General features: G+C 43.7%; 1 protein-coding gene across 2 annotated transcripts; it reads left to right on the top strand.

The window, feature by feature from the left end:
• Positions 1–532: 532 nt before the first annotated feature.
• cebpg (CCAAT enhancer binding protein gamma) lies at positions 533–13161 on the top strand. Of its 2 annotated transcripts, none has more exons than XM_083790312.1 (3): positions 533–670; positions 3220–3555; positions 9162–13161. In XM_083790312.1, the coding sequence occupies exons 2-3, from the start codon at positions 3364–3366 to the stop codon at positions 9552–9554; spliced, it is 585 nt and encodes a 194-aa protein (XP_083646438.1). In that variant the 5' UTR covers positions 533–670; positions 3220–3363; the 3' UTR covers positions 9555–13161. The 2 variants fall into 2 exon arrangements, with proteins under 2 accessions (XP_083646438.1, XP_083646439.1); XM_083790313.1 differs by having other exon boundaries at positions 3227–3555.
• The last annotated feature ends 5572 nt before the right edge of the window (positions 13162–18733 follow it).

The following is an 18733-nucleotide window of genomic DNA, read 5'->3' on the forward strand; positions in this document are numbered from 1 at the left end:
CCACCCACCCCTTTTTACCCTCACTGTACAGTACATGTTTTTTCCCCCTTTTGACCTCTTTTATGACGATTTCCTGTTTTTGTCTATATAGAAGTGTATAATATTTGTACGTCTCTAAATGTTATGATGAATTGAAAACGGTGGACCCTCTTGTAAACAAGTGTAATGCTTTTATGGTGTCGTCCACTCACAGTTAACAGTTTTTGTACTGAGTTGTACTTGAAATGTACCGTAATTCTGCAAACTGTTAATAAATAGTTCAATCAATCAATCAATCAATCAATCAATATTTAGGCGATGAAGTCACTCACACCACTGACTGTGAACTCATGACATATATTTCCATATTACATAAACAAGCCCAGCTCCAAAAACGTCACCTTCCTATTGGCCCGTGTAGCTGTCCGTCACACAGGGAATTGCATCACTCTCGTCAGCCGGGCTCTCTGACTGGCCGACCGCGGTCGAGGTCCGCTCCGATTGGCCGACGGCGGATCATTGTCCTTACATGGTAACAGAGATTTCGCAATACCAGGCAGCCAGCAGCACACCTCTCTCTCTCTCTCTGTGCGTCTCTCTAAACAAAAACATCTGAACTCCACCGACAAGGAGACCGATTAAACTTTATAAACTTTGATGGAAGACTAATTTAACAGTCGCCCTCTTGAAGGTAAGTGCGTATATGTTGTATTTATTTGAACGAACAAGTCTCTGTCGGCCAAAAGAGAAGGAAGAGCTGGAGTTAGCCTGTTAGCAACCACGGCTAACTGTCCAACAAGGGGGAAATAATAAGTGTGGTGAACTAACTCGTACACAATAACGGCGAATCACATCAATAGAATGGCGTTAGTGTTGCGTGTGTTATCGTGGGGTATCTCAGTAAAACGGCGGTGTTGTTGACGCGCGTCTTGTTTATTATTGTGTAACGTTACATGTTATGACACAACGCAGAGTGTGAGTGACAGCATGTATACTGTACAGCAACATTCATAACGACCACAACAAGTTGTTTTCTGCCCAAACTCCACCAGCTTGATGTGAATTGAACGGACTGGATGGGTGATGGATGGATGGTTATATAAATAATCCTGAATCAATATCTCCCCGACCAGAACTATATGGTTCTGCTTACATTACAGTACATTACAAGGCTGCATGACTATGGAGTTCCCCTCTCTCCTCTCTACCCCCCCCTCCTCTCTCTAAACACAAAGGGAGGTATGTGTGATGATGCAATCCACAGGCAATCGCTCTGGAGGAGAGGAGAGCTGCCTAATAGCCTGCTGCTTGTTGGTTGCGTTTATCTGACGACACACAGTGACGCGAGGACCAATCGCAGCCGAGGCAGCTAATTGGCAATCTTCAATAGAATAATACTTAATAATTCATGTAACTCGGAGGACACCCTCAGAGTTACAATTTATTGGGGGTAGTAGTAGTGTTGTGGTGTGTGTGTGTGTGTGTGTGTGAGACATATTTAGGAGGAAGTGAGTGGGGGGAAAAGTGCACGGTTGGTTCACAGAATCATCTTAAAAACAAGACATCTGAATTCATGGATTTAAATCCTTTTCCAGCTCCTTTTTATTTTATTTCTGCCTGCTAGCATCTTTATATATTTATATCTTGGTAGTTTTACTTTTAGTTTTAATTCAGCTTTTATTTGCGTGGTGGCAGGGGGGGGGGGGCACGGTGGCACAGTCGGTAGCTCTGTCGCCTCACCGCTGGAAGATCCTGGGTTCGATTCCCGCTGGGGACGCCACGGGTGCCGGTGGGCGCACTCCCCCCCCCGCACCCACACCCCAGGCGGTGGAGCCTGCATGCTTTCCCTGTGTCCCCTAGGGTACCCTCACAGGCTCTCCCGGGTCCCCCAGCGTAGGCACCCCCACATGCCCCCCCGTGTCCCCCAGGGTAGGCACCCCCAAATCCCCCCCCCCCCCCTTCCCCCCGTCACCCCCAGGGTAGGCATACCCTCACAAAAAACATGCAGTAATCCTGGTCTCCAAAGTCTATACTGCCTCCCCCTGGCCAGCGGGGGCGCCCGATGGAGGGGAAAGGAACTGGTCGGAAATAACGTGTTCCTTCCACGCGCTATACGTCCGGCAGGGGAAACTCTCCCCTGTCAGGATTGCATTATTAGACAATTGACACTAGGTGAAAAAAATGCATGAGTTGCAAAGATCGTGGGATCAAAATAAATAAATCGGGCACTAGAAGACTTTGACCTAAAATTAGATTATTATGATTTAGTTAGGATTATATTCTAAATCGTGTTTCTACCCATTATCCATCATCAGCTGTGTAGAATTGAGCAGATCTGTCTGTGAGTGACGCGTTGTGAACCTTGCTGAACTGCTATTTTGGAAGCTGGTGAAAGAGAGGCAATACACCAGCACTGAATACTGACACCATGTGATGACGGCCTCACGTTCCTCATTGCAGGAAACCCCAATGAACCCAAAAACATTCATCCATTTAAGAAGATGGGATATTTTGTTCTGGGTTGCACAATATAGGCTACAGTACATATTGGCACGATGATGATGGGAGGATTGCAAGTTTGCAACTATCGATTTGTTCTGTGGCGATTATTCTATGGACCGCTTGTTTGATTAATCAAGATGCATCCTATATTGGCATTGGCTAATGGCGGGTTGGCGACTGTACCACGGCCATATCACTATGACTCAGACAAATAACTGTAAACTAAGTTGGTATGCCCATATATACAGTAGGGACCACAGCCACCTCACTATGGCTCAGATATAACTATATGAACAAACACGATATGTGCATATATATATTAGGCAGGTCACTATGGGCCAGACATAACAATATTTATTTCAATCCACGTTGTGCCTCTGTCTTAAATTTATGCGGGATAAAAAGTGAGTATGCAACGGCACTTTGTCGTTTTCTGATCCGTTCGTGTAAACGTGGCCTTAATCCATTCTGAACGGGCACCCATTTTGGTGTCGGCATCATGTCGTGCTTTAGCTATTGAAAAATAGCAGATCTACAAGCTCATATCGCGCCACCGAGTGGCGCGATACGAGCTTGTAGGTCTGCTATTTTTTGAAAGAATCGAACGACTGACATTTCTACAATCTGATCTCAGGTCAGAATGGGGTTAGTCAGACCAGCGTGTGTCCAGTGGGAAACCTCGTGTGAATCTGATCTCAGGTCAGAATGGGTTAAATACTGTTTCTCTCACCTCACCAGATCCCAGGATCGGTCGTCCCTACGGGAGATCTTGTCAATTAGGAGGATCTCCCCACGACGTCAACCCCCAGCCGTCACACACCACCATCGGCCACCCCGGTTCCATAGGGTTGGTCCGTCAGTCACACGTGGGATTGGATCCAAATGAGCAGGTCGTCGCAGCAGCAGCCTAAACAACAACAACAACAACACGCCGACCCGTCGGAGCACAGCGGTGTGAGTGTCATCCAGATCCACGCAGCCGGAGCCCCGCCCCCTGGCGCCACTACTGCCGTCGTCGAGACCGCTGCTGCGTCGTCCTCTCTCCACCCTACGTTGATCGGAGGCCTACAGCAGGTGAGGCCACTGTGTAGTGTTATATTATGGTTGATCGGAGAGGCCTACAGCAGGTGAGGCCACTGTGTAGTATTATCCCATTCTGACCTGAGATCAGATTCATACGAGGTTTCCACTGGACACACGCTGGTCTGACGAACCCATTCTGACCTGAGATCAGATTATAAAAATGTCAGTCGTTCTTCGATTTTTCAAAAATAGCAGATCTACAAGCTCGTATCGCGCCACTCGGTGGCGCGATATGAGCTTGTAGATCTGCTATTTTTAAATAGCTAAAGCATAACATGATGCTTACACCAAAATGTGTGCCCGGTCAGAATGGGTTAAATTATCATTACATTAGTTTCCACTTTCCATTACAGATTCTGGTCCTGTCATCTTTTTTTAAATATTTAAAATGATTTTAGTCTGCTCATTGGTTGTCCTTGCTGGAATTTGAGGAATTCATTCGAGTCTCTAGCCTGGCCCAGCCGGCGGGATTTCTGGTATAGAGGGGTGGGTGTTATCCTCGCCATGTCTCTAGCCTGGCCCAGCCGGTGGGATTTCTGGTATAGAGGGGTGGGTGTTATCCTCGACCATGTCTCTAGCCTGGCCCAGCCGGTGGGATTTCTGGTATAGAGGGGTGGGTGTTATCCTCGCCATGTCTCTAGCCTGGCCCAGCCGGTGGGATTTCTGGTATAGAGGGGTGGGTGTTATCCTCGACCATGTCTCTAGCCTGGCCCAGCCGGCAGGATTTCTGGTATAGAGGGGTGGGTGCCGCAGGATCATGGCGTTGGATAATATTGGTTCATGATCTGAGCGTTGTGAAAGTAATAAAAATGTTCACGGTCAAATCAACAGTTCATTCAAGTTTTATTCATTCTCAAAAGAGTAATCAAACTCATTTTCAGTGCCGTTGAGTAATACAATCACAATTACATCAGAAGATCAGGAAAAGAAAAACAGAATGAATTACATAGTTTTACAAATAAAAAGCTGAGACAAATTCCAAAACTATCTAAAAACAGTTACATATTGTGCTCACCAAGGTGTTAAAACGGCTCAAGGGTACCAGTGTGGTCAATTTTAATGTTTGTAGGTCCATTCCATGTATTAGGGCCACAGAAGCTATTAAAGGCAGATCTACCAAGTTCAGAGTTAACTTTTGGTACCTTGAATGTGGGGAAATTACTTGGCCCGGGTGTGGTAGGGCTCAGAAGTCCCATTTCAGGAAAGATGACATGTATTTAGGACAATCTCCAAGTATGGCTTTATACAAGAACAGGTGCCCAATGTAGTTCTCGTCTCTCTGTCAGGAAGGGCCATCCAAAATGTGACCATGTAGTTTATAAATGGTATATACCCATCTTCCTCCACCTTTCTCCACTGTACTCGGAGGCGTCATATCTTTTACAATAGTATATAGTAAAAACTGCACTTTCACAACCTTTCTGATAATTTCCCATGTAGGGCGATGGCTGACAAATACGATGCGATTGATTGTTTTTTGTGGTCATACTGTTGGTGTACTCTGGTACATATTGGACAAAACATGTGGCCGAAACCTGGGCTAACGTTTTCGTAAAAAAATATATAATAATTACCGGTAGTGTTTCCTCCTGTCTTGGTTGGCACCGATGGCACATTTTATTTCTGTATAATGGACATCAAGTAACCTTTTTTTGTCAATAATTTCCTCACCGTTGGAGAATAATGAGAATGCACTTTCACCCTCATTTTCACTCTGGTTTTTTCACTTCAAAGTAAACAGTGCACCGCAGTAGGAAATGGGGCATGTACTCTGACGAGCAAGACAAAAGAAATGCAGTCCGACTGGCTGTTGCATTTATTTCTGCTGTGATGGGCTTTTGATCGTGTTCCACTATCAAGATTGTTTCATCGCCCATCCTTACTTCAACATGATTAAAGGGATATTTCACTTGAACCCGTTTAGACCTGAGGTCAAAAGTCTAAAAATGTCTTCTAATTCATGACAGTTTTAAGTGGTGTTCAAACTATTTCATGTGAAGGACCCCCAAACTTATATAATTTGGCCGTGACCCCCATCTGAAAATATGCTGTTCCAGGGACTAAAGTTCTCAAACTCTGCCCGAACCCGACCAGGCCCGACCAAGCCCGACCCGACCCGACGTTTTAGGGCCGGGCCGGGCCCAAAAAATATGCTAATTAGTCGGGCCGGGCCGAGCCTCGGGCTCTGTGATTTTCCGCAATTTTGTTCTTTTTTTTTTAAGTGTTATTATAATAAAAATAGCAATTCTGTTATTTGTGTAATGTGATTGTGTATACGTGTATGTATTTATTATGAAGAGGGCTGCGCTAGGGGATTCACTTGTGACAGGAGGACTGGAGACGGGGGTCGCATCGCACTGGCATTTCAGAAATTCAGACTCGGAGGCCTCGTACACACATGTCAAACCATGTGACTTCCATTGGAAAAGCATTGAGAATGAGGCGGCCATGAAACAGACAGAACAGATCATGTCAGTCCAGCATGTGTGTACGAGGCCAGAGCAGCATTGCAGCCTGCCCCGCGCGCAGGCAGTAGAGAACAGTGGACGGTGAGAGACTTGCTTGCTACCGCTGGTTTCCCTCTGGTTTGCGCACCAAACGAGCTACTAACCACCAGTTAACTTACCAAGTTGCCATATGCTTAAATATTTTATAAAATCAATCGGATTATCACAGCTGAAGAAGCGTCAGGTTTTCGTCATGTTGCACCGAGTCTCGTTAACCCAGCTGGCTGCGATGAATAAAACCTAATTATTAATCAACGTCACCAAACGATCCAGTGATATATAACTTATAGCTACACGTAAAGCAACTTCACTTCAGAGGAAACTAACGGAGGGAGCTGCAGCTGCTATTCGTGTTTACTCACCAGTCACCACCACCACTGTATGGAATCCATTAGAATGATTGGAAATGGAAGTTATGGAACATTAATAGCCTATTCTAACGTGAGTTACATACATCCTTTATTTCGATAAATCCGTTGATCTCACTTTCACACTGAAACACGGCGCCGCTGCATGCGCTGCTATTTAGTGCTGCTTTTTTTTCTCTCTCTTTTTTTCCTGTCGGGCTTTTGTGGGGCTTCGGGCTTAACATTATGGCAATTTTTAGGGTAGGGCCGAGCCTCGGGCCCACCCAGTTAGGGTAGGGTCGGGCCGGGCCATAATTTTTGGGCCCGTTGAGAACTTTACCAGGGACACCCAAGGAACAAAGATTTGAGTTAACGATTTTTCAAAAATAGCAGATCCACAAGCTCGTAGCGCGGCACTCGGTGCCACACTATGAGCTTGTAGATATGCTATTTTTCAATAGCTACAGTATAACATAACGCTAGAAACACCAAAGGGGTTCCCGTCCTGAATGGGTTAAAAAAAAAACGTTTGGTCATTTTATCGTTTTTATCGTTAGGTATTTGATATTCATTTCAGTTGCCTCGCCCCCTTTCCTATACAAACCCATTGTAACTTCAAAATCCATTTCAACCATGATAGATTCATCGAAAACATTCTCAACACCCGTCCTTTTTTTTCCTGTTGACTGATATTGTCCTAATATGTGAGGGGCTGTTTTTTCATTTACTGTTTTCATTTTCTTTTTTTTTATTGTTTTGGAAAAGAACCTCCTCCAGGAATCAAATAATTTATTAAAAGTAAACGAAAAAACACTGCCCCCTCAAGTATTGGAAGGACTATATCAATTTGCAGCCAGTGTTTTCTGGGGAAGCATTCAAAGGAGTCAATAACTTGGAACATTTTTAAATAAAGTAATAAAAGTATACTACATTCAAGCTGTTTGTGTTGGGATATGGGCCAACATTTCAATAACGGTGCAACCCTAGTCTTAGAATAAAGAAGCATTTTGGGCCAACATTTCAATAACGGCGCAACCCTAGTTTTAGAATAAAGAAGCATTGCTTTTTTCAAATTCAATATTTATAAGATTTTTTTTCAGAATGGATTTTTTTTTAAATGCAGAATGAGATCTGCTGCAACTCTAGTTGCAAGAGTGCATATGGTGAGATATGAAATGTAAGGTTGCCAAAAACACATTTATCATAGATAAAACACTTTCCTTTGTGTGTAGTATGTGGTTTTAGAATTTAGCAGTGAGCCATGGACACTGGGCTCACTTCCTTCCTGGACTACAATTCCCATAATGCTTTGGTGCAGTGGTACGGTCGCCCCTCAATTTATTCCGCCTACCTCACGCCGACCGCTCGGTGCGGCAGTTCTTGTATTCTTTATTTTGTTTTACTGAGAATAAGGTTAGAAATAAGTTTAGGGTTAGTCATAGTTTTACTGGGGTTAAGTTTAGGTATAGGGTTAGGTTTAGGCATAGTTTTTTACTAAGGTTAAGGTTAGGAATAAGGTTAGGTTTAACCCATTCTGACCGGGCACCCATTTTGGTGTTGGCATCATGTTATGCTTTAACTATTGAAAAATAGCAGATCTACAAGCTCATATCGCGCCACCGAGTGGCGCGATACGAGCTTGTAGGTCTGCTATTTTTTGAAAAATCGAAGAACGACTGACATTTCTAGAATCTGATCTCAGGTCAGAATGGGTTAATCAGACCAGTGTGTGTCCAGTGGAAACCTCGTATGAATCTGATCTCAGAATGGGTTAATACCAGGCCGTGCAGTTCCGCCAGCTGTACGCCCGGGCGAGTTGGTAAAGGGGCGAGATGTTTGGTATTCGGCTGTCTTACTGAGACAACATGTAGCCCAGGAAGTAAGTGAGCCCAGTGTCCATGACATCAGAGACACTGTGCTCACTGCGAAAATCTAAAATATCTAAAACCACATATTACACACAAAGACCCCCAGGAAAGTCTTCTTAAATACTCATTAACATATATTTTTTTTGCAAAAAGGGTGAAGTGTTTAGTTGACTGTTGACTGTCTTGACTGTTTTTAATCATATGTTCAAGTGAATAACAGACCTTGGGTTACCTTCGTAAGGGGAAGGGCCTGTCTGGGCACGATGCATTCAATGCAAACGCTCAATGCTTGTTTTTGTTTTTATCTCTGCATTTCGCTTTGTATTGTTGGATCTTTAAACTTAAAGGATTTAGCTCTATCCAGTAACAGTTTGCGCTGCTCTGTAAAGATGTGGGTTACCAGCTGTACGTGATAAGTGTTTCGTTTAGAAAGCATGGACATAGTCCAATAAAAACACACCTTTTCACTGTGGTAAGAAAGAATCCATACGATTAAATAAATGTTAACTAGCATCTTTTAGCTAGCCCGTCGTATAATGCTGAAATTCATGGCAGAGGTGGTAAAAATCTGAAAACATTTCAGATTTTCTTTTTGCTGAAAATAGCCGATCTACAAGCTCAGAGATTGTAGATTGGCTATTTTCAGCAAGTGTAAAATCGGTCAATACGACTGCATCAAGGCCCGCCAAAAATCAACTGTAGATTTAGTCGACTAAAATCTTATGACATTTAGTCGACTGAAACTAGACACTAAAACATTCCGGGTGACTAAAACTAAACGAAAACCATTCAAGAGACTATGGCTAAAACAAAAAAAAAAATTCTGCCAAAAACAACACGTCATTCCTTATCCTCTCTGGTTCTCCTCCCGGCAGGTGCCCCAGCTGGTGCCGGTTAACCCACCGCCGTTGGCCGACGGAGGAGGAGGAGGAGGAGGGAAGATGAAGAAGCCCCACGCGGAGAAGGACAGCGACGAGTACCGCCAGCGCCGGGAGAGGAACAACCTGGCGGTGAAGAAGAGCCGCATGAGGTCCAAACAGAAAGCCCAGGACACTCAGGCCAGGGTCAACGAGCTCAAGGAGGAGAACGAGAGGCTGGAGGCCAAAATCAAACTCCTCAGCAAGGAACTGAGCGTGCTCAAAGACCTCTTCCTGGAACACGCCCACAACCTGGCCGAACACGCCCCCCAGCCGCCTGGGGGCGGGCTCAACGACGGCCCCGCCTCCTCCAACAACAACAACAACAACAATAACAGCAATGGCCAATGATGAGCACGGAGTCGACGACAGTTGTTTCTGATATGGGCCTCGCTCACACGCAAGACACACTTAGTGTCCCGTTTCTTCTGTGTGTCGTTGGCCGTCGCCCTCAATGCATTTACCAATGGGAGTCGCATGGTTTGACGACACCACCTTGTTGCATGCGACTCCCATTGGAAACCGCATTGAGGCGGCCATGACACACAAGAAGACACAGCTTGAGCTCGTTGACCCCTGGCCTGAGTGTCCTGGGCTTTCTGTGTTTGGACCTCATGCGGCTCAGTGAGTGTGAGTGAGGGCCATGGTCAACAATGGCAACAACAATGGCCAACAAAAGAAGTTAGCATTAATCAAAAACCTTATAATAAGGTTGTACTTTGTGTTTTGCTTTGCCGTTTGTTGTTGTTGCTGGATGGCTGATCTCACTATCATATATAAGTACTCCTTTTTCCCTTCTCGGAAATCTACCCTCAAAATCATTATTTCTTTTTCTTTACTTTTTTTTTTTACTCTGTGTGTTCACATTTCCATACAAATGATTCAGAACATTAAAGGACCACTTCACCACTTTTCAACCTATCTTCATATAATAGGTCCTCACTAATAATCTTGAAAAAATGGCGCAATTTTTTTCTACTCGGTCTGTGTCTCATAGGAGGGCTGTGGGCAGTTCAGAAACCGTCTTCCAGTGACATCATCGATGAGGAATACAAGCTAATTAAAACTGCAGGCTTTCTAGTCCTGAAAAGTTGCAATGCGAAAATGGAAGCCATCGTTCTCACGATAATGAAAATCTAAACATTTTTGTAAAAAAAATCTTGTTTAAAAAAAAATCTGCCTAATGATGATGTCACTGGAAGACGGTTTCTAAACTGCCCACAGCCCTCCTATGAGACACAGACCGAGTAGGAAAAAATCGTGCCATTTTTTCATGATTATTAGTGAGGACCTATTATATGAAGATAGGTTAAAAAGTGGTGAAGTCGTCCTTTAACCTAGTAATGGACCGCACCATCTCTTTAAAATAGATGTCTGTGCAGTCCAAAAAGCAAGCAAGTTGATAATTCAAATGAAAAAGGCACTGTGTTCCATTCAGTTCATGTGTAAATATTAAAGCTGTTAAGATGTTACAGGAGAAGAGTGGATGTGTCGTTATCATCACAGACGTTTGCGTCAATTCGACCCCGCCGCGCATCCTGAGGGGTTCATCAATAAGTTATGGCATCCGAGAAAAGTTCCAGTGGAACCAGAGATGTAAAATTCTATAAATATAACTGGTGAGATGTGTATTTGAATGACTTTTTCTAATTATTGTTAGTTCCTTTTACAGGTGTCTTGTCTTTGCACCCAAAAAAAGAGCTTTGATAAAAATTGTTTTTATCACTTTCAGACTTTAAGTATGTTCACTACATTTTTAGATGTTTTTTAACACATTAAGGGTAAAAACGTAGGAATTGTTTTTCCACATTTTGATGTATACAATCTGTTCATGTATGTTGTGTGTCCTAACCGAGCGGAATGAATCATGCTCTTAAGCTCTTATGTAAAAGGGCGGACGAACGGTGCGTGTGAAGCAGAGATGTCTGTGCTGCATTTATCTCAACCTCACACACACACACACACGCTCTCCCTCCAAGCCTGCGTCCTAGACCCAGACAGATGTTTGTGTTTGTGGATAAGGTGTGTGTGGTTTAGGAGGGCCCCCAGAGGCAGACACCGCAGGCTAATCTCGGCATTCGGCAGGTATTACAAGTAGAACGTTTCGCGGTGGCATCGAAACCACATCCTCGCTTCACGCTAATCCTCTGATTCAGCCAAAAACCCAGGAGGAGACAGACAGACAGAGACAGTCATACTGTGCCACTGCTGTCCATGTATCTTGTCTGTTTGCTAGACTTTTGTTTACCAAACGTGTCGCTGGACCAGTTGAAATGCATAGCCACTTTCTGGTCACGCCGTCACACGGTGACCCCGTGTTCATTACTAAAAAGAAAATGCCATAGCCATATAGACCCCATGTACACACCACAGGGCTCTTAAGTCGTTTTTATTACCCCCTCAACACCACATCTCTTTGCCGAAAAACAGCCTAGCGTTGTGAGGTTGTAGACTATTTTTGTCGAACGCTCGTCCCCAGAATGGGCAGAAGGGTTCATGTGGTTAATTGTGTTCTCTGCACGCACGCACACCAGCCTATCAAAAGTCCCCTCCCCATTATATTATCCACTCACTCATCGCTGGATTAAGAGTCTTGGATTTAGGGGCTAAAGAGTGAAATGTATATTTATACGTGTCTTCTCATCCCCCTCCCACGTGGTCGGAGGCCCATTATGTTATCATTTCCTAAGCTGCATCTGTCTCGTTGGCCACGGTGCTATTTTAACGGAGCACCGCCACCCCCGTACGTACCGCGGCGGATAGATAGACGGGCTGAGACGTGACGACTTGTGTTCCTGTGTTTACCTGTTGCGGTGGCGTGTGTTTGTAGGCTCTGGTGATTACCTGCAGCCTCGCCAGGGCGAGGCGTGGTGCTGTTTGGGATGGTCTGTGTAGGAGGGTTCAAATCCCCACCGGGATGATGTCTGTGTGTCTGTTCAGACTGAGGAGTGACTCTAGACTTAAATGGGTTTTCGTTCCAATTAACCGAGGCTTTGTTCAGACTGCAGGCAAATCTGATCTTTATGACTCCTGACTGTCGCATCACATTTGTGAGTTCAGACATTAACTTGTTCACAATTGAGCTTGTAGTGTCCGATTGAAACACACCTTTTAGAAATCTAATTAGATTTGACTCGTATTTCAAACCACCTAGGAATGTGATTCAAAGCTGATACCCATAAATCAACTTCTTTGCGTGTGTGCTCAGACCAATGTTACGATCTGCACAGGCCAACAATGAGATTTGGGCTGCCAGTCTGAACATGGCTTTAAATGTGAAAACTTGATGTAGGAGGTGCTCACATAGCTTCTTTCTTTTTTGTTGTGATCAAGTACAATTAAATAGCATTAGAAACCCTCGCCTAATAGTGATCACTGCTTCCAGGTAGCCTATTTATTCACTCATTAGCCGATTGGAAATAATTAGTTTTTCTGTTATTATTGAATGGAATCATATCTAGAGTCAGTCTCTTGTTTGGAGTGGTGTACTTTGGACCTTCTCGAACAGACTTTTCCTGGCAGTCTTTGACAGCTTTCCAGCACACTTTCTTTCCACTAGGTTTTTTGTATCCTTCATTTTCTTTTCTACTACTTCAGTGAAAAAGCAGCATGTTAGAAGGTTTGCATGTGGGGTACACTGTTGGAATGTTATACTCTAAAAGAATCGGACATTGTACAAAAACAACATTGAAGGCATTTTGTCAAACATTATGCGGATTTGCAGCATCTTTGTCAGAGAAAAATAAATCGCACAATTTGACATTATAGGCCAAAATCAAATGTTATCCATAAAAATGACATTGCAATAGCAACTTCCATGGATATAGGGCATATTTTTTGCTTTGGTATGAATGTTGCTGGGCAGCATTTCTCTCTTAGCTGTGACTTTGCTTTTTTTTTATAAGAGTATATTGGGGAAACGTGCATTGTAAATTAAAAATTGAGTATAAAAGTTTAACTGCGGTCATTTGTTGTCATTCAGCATTGTCGTCCCTTTATAAAATGTAACATTTGAACTGTTCACACTGAGCTGTAGAAGAGAGTTCTGACCCTGTTCACACAGTGCTGCAGAAGAGAGTTCTGACCAAGTTCTGACCCTGTTCACACTGCTGTAGAAGAGAGTTCTGACCCTGTTCACACTGGGCTGTAGAAGAGAGTTCTGACCCTGTTCACACTGTGCTGTAGAAGAGAGTTCTGACCCTGTTCACACTGTGCTGTAGAAGAGAGTTCTGACCCTGTTCACACTGCTGTAGAAGAGAGTTCTGACCCTGTTCACACTGCTGTAGAAGAGAGTTCTGACCCTGTTCACACTGCTGTAGAAGAGAGTTCTGACCCTGTTCACACTGTGCTGTAGAAGAGAGTTCTGACCCTGTTCACACTGCTGTAGAAGAGAGTTCTGACCCTGTTCACACTGTGCTGTAGAAGAGAGTTCTGACCCTGTTCACACTGTGCTGTAGAAGAGAGTTCTGACCCTGTTCACACTGGGCTGTAGAAGAGAGTTCTGACCCTGTTCACACTGTGCTGTAGAAGAGAGTTCTGACCCTGTTCACACTGTGCTGTAGAAGAGAGTTCTGACCCTGTTCACACTGTGCTGTAGAAGAGAGTTCTGACCCTGTTCACACTGTGCTGTAGAAGAGAGTTCTGACCAAGTTCTGACCCTGTTCACACTGGGCTGTAGAAGAGTTCTGATCAAGTTCTGACCCTGTTCACACTGGGCTGTAGAAGAGAGTTCTGTTCACACTGAGTTCTGACCAAGTGCATTTCCATGAGGAATTTGACTCTGTTGCTCTCTGGCTTCACATATTAATTACAACACAGCATTTCATAATTTGACATAGTCTCCAGTGCACATATTGCAGATCAAATTTACAGTACAGGAGTATTATTTAGTTCCCCCCCCCGATCAAATTATCATCCAGTTGGAACACCAAGCACAGTTTGAAGTTAATCCGACAGGAATGTAGTGACCTCTCTTAACTACAGTCAGCATTATGAAACCGCTGTGAGCCTGAATCACCCACCTAGCAACAATAGTCTCTCTCTCTCTCTCACTCACCCTCAGATCATTCCGTCACTAGGTGAGGGCCGGGCCAAAGTCTATTTTTATGTCGGCCTGTTCTCTGAGCTGACTCACTGAAAACGGCTTATTTAAGCCTTGTTCAAACAGAGAGAGAGAGGGAGAGCAGGGTGGAGACTTTGTACACGGCAGGTTAATGGTACAACTCCCTCAACCCCACAGCAAACACACATTACTGAGGCTTTGCGTTTTACAAAGACGCAGTTAGGACAATATAACTCAGGCTTACCTACACACACACACACACACACACACACACACACACAAAGTCTTGAGAATCAATGAACCTTAGCCAGTGCCTTAATGACCTTGCAGGCTTATGCAAAAGGCTAAAATGTAACTTAGATAGCATGTAATGTAAACAGATGCCAGGTCATTGAGACCTGCATCCTATAGTATAAGTGTATGTACAGATCAATGTAAAGATCTTTCTTGAAAGTGTAATGCTTAGAGTGAGGAAAGATAGGTTCTTTGTTTACCTATATGATCCTATATCATCAATTATATGCATTTTCCTTGCTTACTGTAAGTCGCTTGGTGTGCTAAATGGGAGGCATACTTTGGTTAGACATAGCATTGGTTAGACATGGGTTACGGTTAGGTTTAGGTGTGCTGCCTCGTGGGAGGTTAGGGTTAGGGTGAGGGTTTGAGATAGGTTGTAGATGTAGGACTAATGACTGGTCTAACCAATGACTAGTCTAAACCAAAAACTGTCTAAACTAAGTACTGCACCCGTGCTAAATGCCTACATTGTAAATCGGTTTATTGAATTGGATTGTGAATTAATAGTTTGAGTTTGTCATCCTAGTGATGACATTAATGGTCGCATCATACAGTACCTTCAGAAATGGATGAAAGAATCCAGAATCTTTTTCGTACTTCCAAAGCGGAATGTTTTGGACGAATAGTTCAGGTTCTTATGGCAGCAGAATTATGCTCTATCCACAATGTATTTCTCCACTAAATGAAACATCACTATATTTGCCACGCTGGAGTAACAGAATAGCATTGTTGTCTGTCTGCACCAGGCTGACTGAAAGACATTACCAAGACTGTTTTGCACAGTGGTGTAAATATACTAACTTAAGTACAATTTTGAGGCATTTGTACTTTACTTGAGTATTTCCAATTTCCATTACTTTTACTTCTATACTCCACTACATTTCAGATCAAAATATTGTACATTTACTCCACTACATTTATTTGACAACTTTACAGTTACTTTGTAGATTTTGATTATTGTTACAAAACATCGAACAAAACACTTCAAATGGGACATTCTGCATAGTGAGTACTTTGATGCCAATACTTTTGTACTTTTACTCGAGTACATTTTGAGACACAGCTGACCGAGTAAAAGATAATTGTGGTATTTCATCATGAGGACCAATTCTATGAAGACAGGTTGAAAAGTGGTGAAGTGGTCCTTTAAGGCCTCACTCACACCTTGCAACAGACTGATGTATGCTTGTTGTTGTTTTATGCCTATATACAATTAAGGGTGTGATACATCTTGCCCCAATGCATTTCCAATGGGAGTCACATGGTTTGACGCAACATTTGTGTTGTGTGAGGGGGAGGAGGGGGGGGGGCAGTCGAAACACAGCCGAAAGCCATACAACAGCTTGTAGTCCAAAATGTTGTATAAAACCATGTGACTTCCATTGGAAATGCATTAGGGCGGCCATGACACTTTACATCTTGCTTACATCTAGCATGCATCATGTTGTATGCTAGATTGAAAGGTGTGAGATAGGGTGCGTACACACCTTTCCAACAGATTCCATCCAGCGCTGTACAGCATCTGTAAGTGTCATGGCCGCTCCAATGCATTCCTGATGGGAGTCACATGGTTTGACACAACATTGTGTTGTGTGCGGGGGAGGGGCGCAGTCGAAACACAGCCTAAAGCCATACAACTGCTTGTAGTCCAAAATGTGGACTACAAACCATATGACTTCCATTAGGATTGCATTGGGGCGGCCATGACACTTACAGATTCCATCCAGCGCTGTACAGCATGTGCTGGAAAGGTGTGTATGCACCCTGAGGCCTCTTTCGATCTAGCATACAACATTGGACTACAAGCTGTTGTACGGCTTTCGGCTGTGTTTCGACTGCCCCCCTCCCCCACATACAACACAAATGTTGTGTCAAACCATGTGACTCCCATTGGAAATGCATTGGGGCAAGATGTAGCACACACCCTTTGTATACAACAAGCATACATCAGTCTGTTGTGAAGGTGTGAGTGAGGCCTAGGGGTGCCTACACACCTTTCCAGCACATGCTGTACAGCGCTGGATGGAATCTGTAAGTGTCATGGCCGCCCCAATGCAATCCTAATGGAAGTCATATGGTTTGTAGTCCACATTTTGGACTACAAGCAGTTGTATGGCTTTAGGCTGTGTTTCGACTGCGCCCCTCCCCCGCACACAACACAATGTTGTGTCAAACCATGTGACTCCCATCAGGAATGCATTGGAGCGGCCATGACACTTACAGATGCTGTACAGCGCTGGATGGAATCTGTTGGAAAGGTGTGTACGCTAGTCTGTGGACAGCTAAATCTCCGACTGATGGCTCATGGCAGCGACACTGAGCACACACACTCCCTGGATGTTTCACATGGGCCTGTTATAGCGCCACCAGGAGGCAGAGTTTTGCAAAACATATAACTATTACTTACTCCTACAAAGTTTGTCCAAACAAACGTCATGCGCATTACACATTATCTCTCTATACAAAAACCAGAAACTTCAGCGGACTGTCAACATAAATTTGACTATGGAAATGTTACATCCATTAAAGCCGAGTTCTTGAGGTCTCACCAATCATTTGAACCTTTCAGGATGAATTTAGGAAGTGCTTTTTAGTCTAATCCAATTTAGAGACGCTATAGGGTTAATTGTGGATACAGAAATGTGTTTTGATTACCTACCCTTTTCTGTTATTTTAAATAATTAATTTTACAATATTTTAGCATGCTACACAGACCGTATACTTTGTTTTTATGTTGAATGCAATGTCCTATTGTAGAGTCCTACTTTGTCACCACCATCTCTTTAGATGTTTGTTGTTTGCGTTAAAGGTATATTCAGTGATTTCACTCAAAAAACCTTAGGTTTCGTTTTTGGCTGTGGGACCCAGCCTTTCGTCCAATCAGGATAGAGAGTCAAAAACGAAACCTAAGGTTTTTTGACCCCCAGGGGTTAACTGGGGACAGGGAGGAACTCCTTATATGGCCAGCACACTCTATAGTAGGGAGGATTATCACAACAAAACAAAAAAATAAGTGATATTTGAATTAAGTGAAATCACTGAATATACCTTTAATTACATCTCACTGAAAAACCATGAAAATATAAAATTATAGCACGACAGTTTTAACAGAATTTCTGCAAACTGAGTTGAGCGCGGACGTACGTGGCAGTTGTAACGGCTATAGCTGCTCCGGATTTCAACCTGACGACTTTATTAAACTTGTCTTCATAACGATGGCCACATAGTTCAGCGAAACAACGAGAACAATAAAAAATTGGCGGCCAATAGTCCCATGCAGGACAGCGCAGCTATAAAGCTGATAGGGCTGAGAACCTGCAGTCCACTGAGCCCTGATAAGACCTCGCAGCGCCACATTATTCATTCACGGCAACAATGCGCTCACCATCTGCCATGTTGACTCTGCAAAGGTCAGTGAAAGTGTCACCACGACACGCTGCACGGCCAAGACAGTGCACTGCACTCTTGAGTATAGGCTACATTTGATTATAAGTGAGACACTGAATTATGTACAATGTACGCCGGAAGGCCTTTATCCCATTCTGACCTGAGATCAGATTCATACGAGGTTTCCGCCGGACACACACTGGTCTGATGAACCCATTCTGACCTGAGATCAGATTCTAAAAATGTCAGTCGCTCTTCGATTTTTCAAAAATAGCAGACCTACAAGCTCGTATCGCGCCACTCTGTGGCGCGATATGAGCTTGTAGATCTGCTATTTTAAATAGCTAAAGCATAACATGATGCTGACACCAAAATGGGTGCCCAGTCAGAATGGGTTATTCCACGTATAGCGTTGAATATACAGTCGATAAGACTGACCTGAAAAAAAGAAGAAAAAAAAAACTGCCTCACTGACAGTGTTGTTTTTGGCGGCAAATTTTGATTCTAGTATTAGTCCTATAGTCTCTTGATTAGTTTTCATTTAGTTTCAGTAACATTTTAGTCACCTGGAATGTTTTAGTGTTTTAGTCTAGTTTTGGTCGACTAAATCTACAGATTTAGTCGAACAAAATGTATTTTGGTTCGGCCTTGATGCCGACAGTGAGTTCTCCTATAGACCGATTCACAGAGGGTTTCCTGGGTGCGGCCATTACTGAGGTGTACCATTAAGTGCAGCAGCACTGATTAGCTACACCTGGCCTACGGAGCACCTGCTCCATGGATT

The sequence above is a fragment of the Protomyctophum parallelum genome, assembly GCF_964188405.1.
Source record: "Protomyctophum parallelum genome assembly, chromosome: 2".
Taxonomy (NCBI): Eukaryota; Metazoa; Chordata; class Actinopteri; order Myctophiformes; family Myctophidae; genus Protomyctophum; species Protomyctophum parallelum.